This window comes from Bubalus bubalis, chromosome 6 (assembly GCF_019923935.1).
Source record: "Bubalus bubalis isolate 160015118507 breed Murrah chromosome 6, NDDB_SH_1, whole genome shotgun sequence".
Classification (NCBI taxonomy): Eukaryota; Metazoa; Chordata; class Mammalia; order Artiodactyla; family Bovidae; genus Bubalus; species Bubalus bubalis.
Genome location: NC_059162.1, coordinates 87,116,999 through 87,128,899, shown reverse-complemented (window position 1 = coordinate 87,128,899; position 11,901 = coordinate 87,116,999). Strand labels below are relative to the sequence as shown.

Genomic DNA, 11,901 nt, shown 5'->3' with positions numbered 1-11,901 from the left:
TAGCTGGCGCTGCCCGTCCTGCTCCACTCAGACGGCCTGAGATGAAGTCCTGATGGTCCCCATTTGCCCAACAGAGAAACACCAGTGGCCCCCCGAACATGGAGCCCACTTCACTGCCTGGCCTCAGGTTACCCAGGCGTGCTGTCATCTTGAAATGGCTGCTACCTCATTGCTTGCTCTTCCACTGCGAGCTGTTTCCTCCACGGAGATGCCGCAGAAAAGAACACAAAGCGATGGATCAAAATGCTCGAGCACCATCCCACCTCCCCCGACCCCACTCCAGCAGCTCTCAGTGATGAAAATACCAAGCATGTAAAATGGTTAAGTTACTGAAGGCTCATAATTACCCGAGTTCTGTTGCACTTTTGATTAGAAAATGCAATTATGTTTATAGCATTATAATCTCACCTGTCTTTGTGTTTCTGAGGAAATTGCAGGAGGATACGTCTTCTGGAGCAAGCGGCCCTGGTTAATCAGTTGATTCTTGTCTCCAGAAGCTCTCAGTCACTTAGGCTAATGAAGACATGCTGCTTCTCCCGGGCCCTCAGCTCCTCCCCCCACCCCACCCCCAACTCCATTCTAGGGCTCATTTTTCAGAACAAACAGCCCTGCCTGTTCTTTCCCCTCCTTATAGTGGGAAACAAAAACACCTGGTATCTGAGTTAAAAGAACTGATTCCCCCTCCACCCCCGACCAAGAGATCTGCCTTCCTCTTTTGCTTTCTGTTTTCTTTCATTCATTCACTCATTTATTCATTCGTCAGATTGCCACTCAGTGCCTTGTTAATCCGTGTTAGGCATCATAATAGGCACTGGGGATAAAATGTTTTAAAAGTTAAGGTCCATGCTATTCAGAAGCTCACAAGCCAGCGAAGGTGGCAGAAAAGTAGAGAGACAAGTGAGATCCAGCGTGCCTGGGTAAGAACAGGTTGTCAGAGGGGCTCAGGGAATGGGATCAGCCCAGTCTGGAGGGAAGAGTAGAAGAGTGAAGAACAGGAGTCTAGGCAGGAGTGGTGTCTGAGTTTGAAGTTTTCACAGAAGTAAGACAACAGTGGGACCAGGGGCAGGTGTCCCAGGCAGGGGGAGAAGCATGGGCAGGCTGCAGGGGAAGCTGACGCGTGTATGGATTTATCCAATAGTTCCGTGTGACTAAAGAGTGCAAGTGTGTGTGTGTGTGTGTGTGTGTCTGTGTGTTGGACTGGAAGGGCAGGAGGACTGGTAAGAGGTGAGATGGATAAGGGTCTTCTGAGCTGAACTTGGTGCAGAAAGCTTGGTAAGCCATTGGGGAATTTTCAGCAGAGAAAGGACATGCTTCAGATCCGTGCTTCATAAAAAAGAAAATCCTTCTGGAGTGTGGAGGAGGTAGGGGGACCTATTGGAGGCAGAGAGATTAATCACTTTTGAAAATGCAAGGTGTTTTTATGAATTTGCTTCTTTCAGACTTGGCTGCAATAGGAAAGACAGGGAACCACACTAGAGCAAATTTCTATCTGTGAGGGCCATTTCTTTTGTCTAGGTTGTTGTTTAGCTGCTAAGTCGTGTCTGACTCTTTTGCGACCCCATGGACTATAGCCTGCCAGGCTCCTCTGTCCATAGGATTCTCTAGGCAAGAATACTGGAGGGGGTTGCTTTTTCCTTCTCCAGGGGAGCTTCTCAACCTAGGGATCAAACTCGAGTCTCCTGCATTGCAGGCGGATTCTTTAGCCACCTGGGAAGCCCTATTGTCTAGGCAACAGACAATTCTATGTATAATCCAATGACTTCGTCTGCCATGTTAGGGTGCAGCATGGTGCGGCGTCTGTGAGCACAGGATTTCTTTGACTGCCCTAGAGAAGGCGGGGATTCCCAAGCAATGTGATCCAGGAACCCTGACAATAGGAAGACCTTGATTTCTCAGTCTGGCCTTGACTGAATCTGTGACTTGAACGAGTCACTCCTCATCTTCGGGTACTATTTCTCTCATCTAAAACTAAAGAACTAAATTCAGTTCTTCATTAAGAACTAAATTGTTTCTTAGGTTTCTTGCAGCTCTGAAACCAGCAACATGATAGTTTGGTGAGCCGATTTTGAACAGTTTGAGTTCTGTTTTTGCTACTTCTTACTGCAAGACCTTGCATAAGTTACTTAAACATTCTAAAGCTAAGTTTATTATTTATTTATTTTTGGCTGTGCTGTGCAGCTTGTGGGATTTTAGTTCCCTGCCCAGGGATTGAACCCAGGCCTTTGACCGTGAAAGCGCCAAATCGTAACCACTGGCATGCGTGTGTGCTCAGTCATGTCCGACTCTTTGTGACCCCATAGACTGTAGAAGCCCACCAGGCTCCTCTGTCCATGGGATTTTTCAGGCAAGAATACTGGAGTGGGTCACCATTTCCTTCTCCATCTAACCACTGGACCGCCAGAGAATTCCCTAAAGTTTAAAATGAGAATAATAAAACTTCTTGCAGGGATGTTGTGGGGAATAAATGTGATATTATATGTACAGCATTTAGAAGGATGCATGCTTTACTGTAATATCTTCAAAATGAAAACTTCAAAAATGAAAATGGCTTAGAGATACCAAGAAACAAGGACACTCACCCCAAGATCACACAGGCTCAAGGTACTAGACAAGTGAATGTTTTACAGTGTTTGTAAGTTTAGCCAAATGTGCAACTTTCCCTGACTTTGCAAAGCCAATCAACACTACAGGACCGAGATCGTCGAGTTCATAGACTGTGATAGAGCGCCCTCTAGTGGCTTTTAGATATTAACATTTTCATTAAAATGATGGAACAAATGTAGCTTTGTGGATTATAAGCAGCTTATAAGCAAATAAGCAAGCACAAAATTTGGTGTTCTTTAATCTTAGATAAAGTTAATAAAGCTAATCTTACATAAAGCCAATAAAGTGCCATTAATTATATGACTCTAATAGTAATTCTTTAGTCAACTTTTCCATAAAATTCACATTCTGGGAGTTTATTAGACCTGGCAGTTCTAAAAGACAAAATTATATTTTAAATTAAAACATAAATTATATTTAACATTTGAAGTTCATGTAAAATATTCAAAGTAGTACTTTTTGCTGTGAAATTAAAAATAATTTGGAATCACTCAAAAGGATGGTGCAATAGCAAAATTGGAGTTTTTCTAGAAATAACCTTGCTACAAACTTGACCTATGTGACTGGACAGGTTGCTTCATTTCTGTGAACTTTGGTTTATTCATATTAGAAGATAGGAATCTAAGCCCAAACATTTCCAAGGTCCTTTCTAACTTTTAAGACTCTGATTTGAGGGGGGTAAGTCATCCATTTCTTGTCTTCCTTCCTCCCTCCCTCTCTATTTTTGGGCCATGTCACACAGCTTGTGGGATCATAGTTGCCTGACTGGGGATCAAACCCATGGTCCCTGCAGTGGAAGCCCAGAACCCTAACCATTGGACCACCAGGTAATGCCCTCTACTTTAATATTAGGGCTCTGGCACAGTAATTTAGAGCCCATGTGAAGATGGATTCATGTTTTAAAAAACCAACCCTAGCCACGTGTAACAGAAATGGCTAGTCACTAACGAAGTTTTGTGTTCTCCTTCCACAGTGTCGAATTTTGGGAAGCAGCTGCACAGTTAGGACTCTACTGAGCAGCCCCTCTTGCTGTCAGGGTGGGACCATATGACTAGTTCTTATCAAAAAACTGAAACCAAAAATGACGTGGATACTCCGAGCCAAGGTAAATTATCGTGTCTGATTCTCTTTCTTATCCACTTGTCCCCAAATGGAAGACACCTGGGCTACTTACAGTCACAGGAGCCACATGTAAAAGAATCTGGTTACCTGAATTACCCATGGGAGGGGAGCTGCCCAGGGGAGCCAGGCAGAGAACCTGCAGTGTGAGAAATAAACCTACTGTTAAGACATTGAAAACTAGGGGGGGGGAGGGTGTTACAACAGCTAGTTTTAATTTTCCTAACATACCCTCCTACTCTATGGTGTTACAATCCAATTCGATTTTGCACAAAAGCAAACTCTCTCTAGGGGAGGGTGTGTATTTGAGAGGCAGGGAAGATTAGTCCACTCATTTTTTGTGATTAAGAAGATAATTCTGTTCAAGATTTCCTTTAAAGTATTTTGTTACACAAAGGGAGCCTGATGTGGGCAATCTCCTAGTTATTGATGGTTCCAAGCTCAGTCTTTGCGACCCCATGGACTGTAGCCTCTGTCCATAGACGTCTCCAGGCAAGAGGACTAGAGTGGGTTGCCATTTCCTTCTCTAGGGGATCTTCTCAACCCAGGGATCAAACCCCAGTCTCCCACATTGCAGGCAGATTCTTTACCATCTGAGCCACCAGGGAAGCCTATTGACGGTTAAAGATACCATAATTACTGTGGAGTTCTAGCTAACAGATGTTTTGAAACACAAGTTCAGTAATCACTAATCTGGGTAAAATAATCTAAGCAGTTAACTTGCTTTCAGAACTATCCAATTCCACATTTTGAGGTTAACTTGTTAATGGAGGAAGGTGGCAAGGAATCCTTGATTATACCTGGTAACAAGTATCAGAGTTATTAACTGATAAAGCTTGTTTTTGATAGCAGAAAAAATACAGAAGACAAAAGCAGGTTTTTTAATTTAGCTATAACTCTGCAAATACTAGGAGAAGGCAATGGCAACCCACTCCAGTATTCTTACCTGGAAAATTCCATGGATGGAGGAGCCTGGTAGGCTGCAGTCCATGGGGTCGTTAAGAGTCGGACACGACTGAGTGACTTACTTTCACTTTTCATTTTCATGCATTGGAGAAGGAAATGGCAACCCACTCCAGTGTTCTTGCCTGGAGAATCCCAGGGACGGGGGAGCCTGGTGGGCTGCCGTCTATGGGGTCGCATAGTCTGACACGGCTGAAGCGACTTAGCAGCAGCAGCTGCTGCAAATACTATTTTCTTTTAAGCTAGCATTCTATGGGAAGATAATTGGGAATCAGTGATGTAGAAACACATCAGCAACAGTGAGAAAAACCATTATTACAGTACAAATAGGTCTGTGGACAATCCTGGTCTGGAGCCATACACAGACTATGATGCTGGCCAATCAAAATTATAGCAAATGCTTGATTAGCAGGAATCCATAACAGCTGTACACAGGAATGAACGTCCGATGAAATAAATGTCTCATGGAATTAGAACTCCTAAGATTATACTTTGCCACCTAAATTATTTCCATTTAGGAGCCTGAATTCAAATTGGTTCTGTAAACAAGATAATGAACTGTACTACTAAGAGAAAAATTCACTTGTAGAAATGGAAAACTTTCTATTACCAACAAAATGTAAATCTATTTATATTTATACACAGATCTTCATCTAGCAGTGAAGTATCTAGGAACCTATTCAGAGTTTTAGAAGTGTGCAAACAAAAATAACTTTCCATAGAAAAAAGGAACATCTGAAGTTCTTCAGTTCGAAGCTGATAATGGCAAAGTTGTGCTATAGAGTGCTACGCACTGTTGGCAAAGAATGAGTAGCTGTTTATGTGCTGAATGGAAAGAAGTCCTCAATAAAAGGCCAGACAGTGAAGATATGTATGTATTGAATATACACAAGTCTGACCCTGTTGTTCAGTTTTTCAAATTGATAGGTTTTGCAGAAAGTAAGAACTGGGAAGTTAAGGACTAGTTAATGAGTTAATTCCGCATGAGACTTTTCTCTTAAACCCAAGACTCATCATTCTCTAACTCGCTCGTTCTTTACCTCCATGTCTATGCTCCAAGGTCACTTATCTCTGAAACATCTTCTACCTGGAACATCTTCCCCAAATATCATTAAGGTTTAAAGGTGATCTCTTTCAGGCAATCAATCTCACTGCTTACATTCTAAAGAATTCTCATTTATCTATCTACACACCTCTTACCCTTGAAGCCTTACAGGCATTTATAATCAGTTCCAGTTTTTATCTTAGTGTCTTACCTACCCATGTCAGGTTCTATATGCTTCTCATTTATCAGGTAGTAGGATTAGGTAGTAGGATTCTTGTGGAAAGGAACCAAGACCTTATTCACCTTTGTGTCCCTAAAATGCTCAGCAAATATTTGCTGAATTAATGGGGGCATTGTTTGTAATCAGCGTGTATGCTGCTAATAATTTAGACAGAGACCAAATGATTCACCACTTTATTTTCAAAATTTTATTTATATAGAATCTTTAGAATGTTTCCCTCAAATTCTTATAAGATAAAACCCCAAAGTTTAAAACCAGTTATTTTATGTCACAATTTAAGTACAAGGAGGAGAATTCACTTATTTTGAGGAAAAGCTTTCCTAATTGTACAACATTAATATTTACAATATTCTTTAATACAGATATACACAACATGGCATCATATTTAATTGTACAAAATGGTTTAAATTCTATTTTAGTACAGAACATTCCAAGATTCAAACTAATAAAAGAAATTCCATAAACACCGATATTAATAACATTTGAGGAAAACAACAGCAACAGGCTTATCAATAATCATGGTAAATTTGTACATAATACACAATTTACACATCAGATCCACAAATTTAAAGATATATATGACCCATCTATTTAATTCATGCTGGAATCTAAATATTATTTTATAATTCATATGAAACAAATGTTCGGTGGTAACCTATGGAACAGGAATACAAACTGTAAGATCGTAGTTAACATATTTCTTAATTCCTAAGAGAGTACTCCAGGAAACCTTAAAGACGGCAGATCAGGCATTTTTTTTTTTTTTTTTTTGGCAGAAATTAAGAGTTCTTATGAATATATTCATAAATATAGTCAAAGGAATAAAACGACCCACATATCATGAATTAATTTTACCTTCTCAAATTTAGTTTGGTATAGAGCCCCTGGCATAATCACAGCTTCTCTGGGATATTTGACTTTCTCCTGACTTAGCTGGGATAACATACTTACTCTTTGCCTTGCTCTAGAAAGGATTTAAGGAAGCTTAAAAGAAAAGATTTAGAAAATACCAGAAAGCCCAAATTACAGGTTAAATGAAAAAACAGAGTTTGAGGGAACAGCATGCTTAAAGCCATTTAAGAAAAGGTAAGGAATTATGCTAAAGCGTATTACATTATTCTCCACAGTGGTTTTCTGGAAATATTGCAAAATATGATATTAATTTGTAAGAAAGCTATTAAACTACTGTAAACTGGAAATAATCACATTTCTTTGTTAAATGCTGTATTACCTCTGATGGAAGAGATGATGACACAAATGTATGTCTTTTTATCTTTGTGCTTGTGTGAAGTAAGTTTTCCTAAATGTCACAACATGTGATTCTAGATTGAGCCTCTAGCTCTGGGTAGAGAAGAGGATAGGTAACACCAGCTGGGTGTGTCCTGAGATGGTAGCTACGGTGCAGGTGGTGTAGGGACGGGACAGAGCATCAGTCCTAGGGCCTCCTGCCTGTACCGGCTTCTCCAGGTTCTCCAGCTCAGCTCATGAGGACCCAGCAAGATAAACAGGAAGAAGGTAAACTGAAGAGCAGGAGGCCCACTCAGGGTGGCATGCCGAGCCCACAGTCTCCTCGCTGCCCAAACAACCTGTGCGTCACAGCCCTTGCCCCACTCCTGTGGGGGAGGAAAGTTACAGAGAGAAGGCTGGGGCAGCATTAGTAGCTTCTGGGAAACAAGAATGCTTCTGTTCACTTCTATTCTGCAGGCCTTGCTTTCAACACATGACAATGGCGGATCTCATACCTACACACCGACAGGTGACAAGTGAGGGAGTGGGGATGAAAAAAAAGAGCTTGAGGGAAAGGCAGGAAGAAAGGGTGGCAGGAGCCGTGACTCGTAATAAGAATCAGAACAAAATATCCACCTGAAAACTAAAATTAGCCACTGCAGCCCATCTTTCTTTGGGGGATGAATGGTTCCAACTAAGTCCTGAATGTTGGTAGAGTCGAGACCAAAGCTCATGTCTATGGATCTAAAGCCACAGGAACTGCAGTGTTTTTGGCTGTGTGGCAAAGCTCTGCTAGGGTTTGTGAGGTCAGTTTATAGGGGAGGGGTAACAGAATATAGGCAGGGCCAATTGAGCTATTAGGCACCAGGTCTCATGTTTATAATACATTTAGAGGCCCTCCCAAATGTTTTAATTTCTTTTAAATTTATAACACAAAAAACACTTTCAGATGGGAGGATGTATGCATATACAATATTAAATTCATTTTATACAAATGCAGTTGTAACACTGATTTTTAGTAGTTTTTTTGTGGAAGAAGAGGATCAAAAAGGCCAAAGTGTCTAAGGCCCACGGAAGTTACAGTGCAGCACTGAGGGCCGATGGGCCAAGGCTGAAATGACCCAGGGGCAGCCTCTGGTCTTGCGGATCTTATTCCACTGATTTTTCTTTTTTTGAATATTACTTTGGGATGAGACTAAAAGAGAGCTAATACTAGTGAAGTAATCGTAATGTCAATTTCCAGTAGGCAAGCTGGAAAAAGAAAAAAATAAAACAAAACAAAACGAAGCTCCTTATTTTATTGTCATTGCACAAAAGTAAGGAACAAATCAGGACGAAGAGACTCTGATGTTTTCAGGTCCTATCTCCACTCTGTAAACATTGCTAGAGGTAGGCTTCCCTCTGAGACCCTGCTTCTTAAACTCCCACACTGCCACTCAGTCCGAGACTTCCTGTGCTTCTCAAAGCTTGACTCCTACTGCCCTTGGCAGGCCAAGGTTGGCAGTAATAGGAATGTGGGCACCAAGAGCTGCAAAAATGTTTTAAGACTATCATAAGAAAAATATAAAGGAACGAATGAGGGAGGAGGGGAGGAAAATATCACACACTGTATTCAAAATTACATGATGTTAAAAAAAAAAAGAAAGGTTTATACTACAATGTTAACTATGGTTTCTGTTTTTTAAAAATTATCTTCTAAAAAGATAAATGTACTCTATCATCAAAAAAAAAAAAAATCAGGAAGTATTACTTAAAAAAACTGTGCTCCCAAAGCACTAAACTCTGAACAGTACCATGTTTGAGCTCCTCATAGTATGGCTTAGGTTACTAAATGTAGTAACCCACAAGCATGCAGAGGACCCAGACTGAGAACAGAGCTCTTAATTTTCACTATCTTCCAACCCCAATCCATCAATATAACAGGGAAATGTCAAGTAAGAAAGCTAATTAATACCACTTTCTAGGGTCTGTTCCTGAGGTATAATGAAGAAAACACGTCAGAAGGAAGAGTACAAAGGAATGAACCACTACCTTTTACAGAAGCACACTTTCTGCCCTTGAATTACAGGTGAGGAGCCTGAGATACAGAAGGTTATGTGATTGTCACATAACAAAGCTGGTAAGAGAATTCGGGTAAGAACTCAGGTTTCCTATTTTTGGTCTACAGTTCTAATATCCCTGGTCCCCAAAGTAACTGCTTTGTAAGTTATGTTTCACTGTTTATCCTAAATGAATGTAGAAAAACGGAAAATACTACCACTTTCCTTAAAAAACATTTAAAATTAACTTTGGAACTGTACCATCTCAAAATATAACCTCCAGGTGAATAAGTCCAACGATTAGAATGAATCATAAGATTTTAGACCTCGTAGGACACAGGAAAGATAATGTAGACCTCAGTTAAACATGAATTTAGGCCCAGAGAAGGTAGACTATATTCCCCTAATTCATAAGACTGAGTCAAGACCCAGATCATCTAAAACTGGCTCACTGCTCCTTCCAACACGGACTTATTTTCCTTGGATATTCATTAAACCAAAAAAAGGTAAAACTACAGAATCATACACAGATTAGATGCAATAAAACTGATGAAGATGATGCAAGACCTTTCAGTGGCTCAGGCTCATGCACTTGAAAATAAATTCTAAATATTTGCAATCCTCTGGAGCAGGGTTTGGAAGACAACAGCCAGCAACCTGTCTTTTGTGAGGCTCATGAATTAAAAATGGTTTTACATTTTGCAAGAGCTGTTAAAAAATATAAAGAAGAATGATCGACAGGGATGGTATGTAGTCTGCCAAGCCTAAGTTATTAACCGCCCCTTTACATAAAAGGTCCACTGACCCCTGTTCTGGATTCAGCAAGTATACAAAACTGGGCTGAATACATAATATGTCCTGGAAGGATTTTTTTGTTTTTAAAATTAAATCTGATGTATTTAAGCTTTATTGTAATTTGCCTCTTTCTCCTCATAGCAGGTAGGAGGAGGAAAAACAAAAAATCTAGTTTAAGGGTTATGATTACCTGTGTTCTAGTTAACTGAGTTTTATCACAAACACTAGTTAAGTGGCACCTACAGCTGAAGCTCCTTATATTATGTATCTGAAAGCCTGACAAAATGTTACAGCTGATAAAATGGCATATCCTATAGCAGTGAGGTTATCAAGTAAAATGGAAGGAAATATCTGTAATTAAACAGCTGGTAATTTGATTCTCTCCTTTAGGTCTCTTCTCCAGGCCTCCCCTGGCCTCGCATAGCATGCTGTTAGATTCATTAAACCAGCAGTTCTCAACCATGTTCATTACTTCAGTGACCACCCACCCGCATCTCATCTGCAACCATAAACAAGCCTCAAAAAAACACATGAAGAGAACAGAGCTGCTCCTAATGAGACACGAGACAGCAAAACTGGAATGACTAGTTCAGGGGAAGCAAAAATTTGAGACACAATCCATTCATCAACCTGAAGACAGCAGGGGGGCCGCCCTCCAGTTCACGCCCTGACTGGCCGTGGAAGACTGCACCTGCAGGCCGACCCCACATCACACAACACTCTGAGTACCACATGTGAAAACAAGTCCAGCTCTCTTTCTTGCCAGATGGTGTATGTGGCGAAGTTTGGATTTCATGAACTAGCAAAAAAAAATCAAAGCTGTACCACAGTTAAACAATAATTTCAAGGTTATAACTCTCAAAGTAGGATCTACTGTGTCAAGATTAAAATATCTTACTTTAAGATAATTACATTAACAATTCCTTTTGCCCCACAGTACAGTTCTCTTCAGCCACTCCATTCCCTGGCTTGCTTTGGTAACTGGAAAGGAATAAATTTTCTATTTGAGTCAAGAATTCTTCAGCAATGAAGCAATTGGTCACTTTGCTCAGAGTTTTCCTCAGACACTCCAAAAGCTAGTTGAAAAGAAAAGTTTTATATTTAAATACATAAAAGTATAAGAAGAGGGTTTGCATTACTATCATTTTATCCCTTTCCAAATCTATTTTATAGTGCTTAACTTAGAAAAATTCTAGTGCTTAAATTAGAAACACTCTCCTAGGAGGTTGAGGATAAATTTGTGTTTAATAATTGTACAGCTGAAGTGTAGGAAACCATTATTGAGGAATGCTTAGATTAGTTCCTTCTGATTTTATATAAAGAGATAATCTTGAGACTATATGTATCATGCTTTCTACGAACTTGTGGATTTGCTTTAAGTAGTTTTATTTACAAAGCAAAGAATCCTATGGGATAAAAATCTATGTACATTAAAATACAAGATTCTACCATTTCAAATATAGGATGCCAGAGTCTAGTTCCTGGGAAATGTGTATATTAATCTTCCAATAGAACAAAGAGAAAGTGACTACAATAGGAGGGGGTAAAAAATATTAAAGAAGAAACTTAGTAAGTTAAAATTTTCTATTTCCAAACTGTTACTAAAAGAAAAAAAGAAAGACCAATCTTGCCAATCTCTCAATACTCATAGAAACAAAACTAGAAATGAAATAAAATAATTCAAGACTCTTATTTTCTACCAGAAGTTAAGTGAAATGACCATTTAAATTTGTTAGATTTATACTACCACTTTTAAAAATGATCAATTGTTAAAGCTAAATGGGAACATGGTGCTTTTGAATTTAATTAAATAAGAAAAATGCTCTCCATTGTGTACAATAGTAATCAACCAACACTGACAAATTTTG

General features: G+C 39.7%; 1 protein-coding gene and 1 long non-coding RNA gene across 11 annotated transcripts in view; one reads left to right on the top strand and one right to left on the bottom strand.

Annotated features, from left to right (window-relative positions):
• The first annotated feature begins 697 nt into the window (after window positions 1-697).
• Window positions 698-10,559, top strand: LOC123334109. Of its 3 annotated transcripts, XR_006551885.1 has the most exons (5): window positions 698-917; window positions 3,347-3,431; window positions 3,578-3,709; window positions 9,164-9,267; window positions 10,424-10,559. It is a non-coding gene; the product is annotated as an uncharacterized LOC123334109 (long non-coding RNA). The 3 variants fall into 3 exon arrangements; XR_006551884.2 differs by lacking the exon at window positions 3,347-3,431 and having other exon boundaries at window positions 701-917; XR_006551886.1 differs by lacking the exons at window positions 698-917; window positions 3,347-3,431 and adding an exon at window positions 1,740-1,946.
• MYSM1 (Myb like, SWIRM and MPN domains 1) overlaps window positions 6,132-11,901 on the bottom strand; it is a 41,925-nt gene continuing 36,155 nt past the window's right edge. For 6 of the 8 annotated variants that reach the window (XM_044944935.2, XM_044944938.2, XM_044944934.2 and 3 more), the window contains 2 exons: window positions 10,946-11,109; window positions 6,132-8,727 (listed from right to left, as the gene is read on the bottom strand). In XM_044944935.2, coding sequence (XP_044800870.1) covers window positions 8,616-8,727; window positions 10,946-11,109 — 276 coding nt within the window. In that variant the 3' untranslated portion in view covers window positions 6,132-8,615. Of the gene's footprint in view, window positions 11,110-11,901 lie in introns of all 8 variants that reach the window. The other 2 variants (XM_044944936.2, XM_006048271.4) reach the window with 2 other exon arrangements.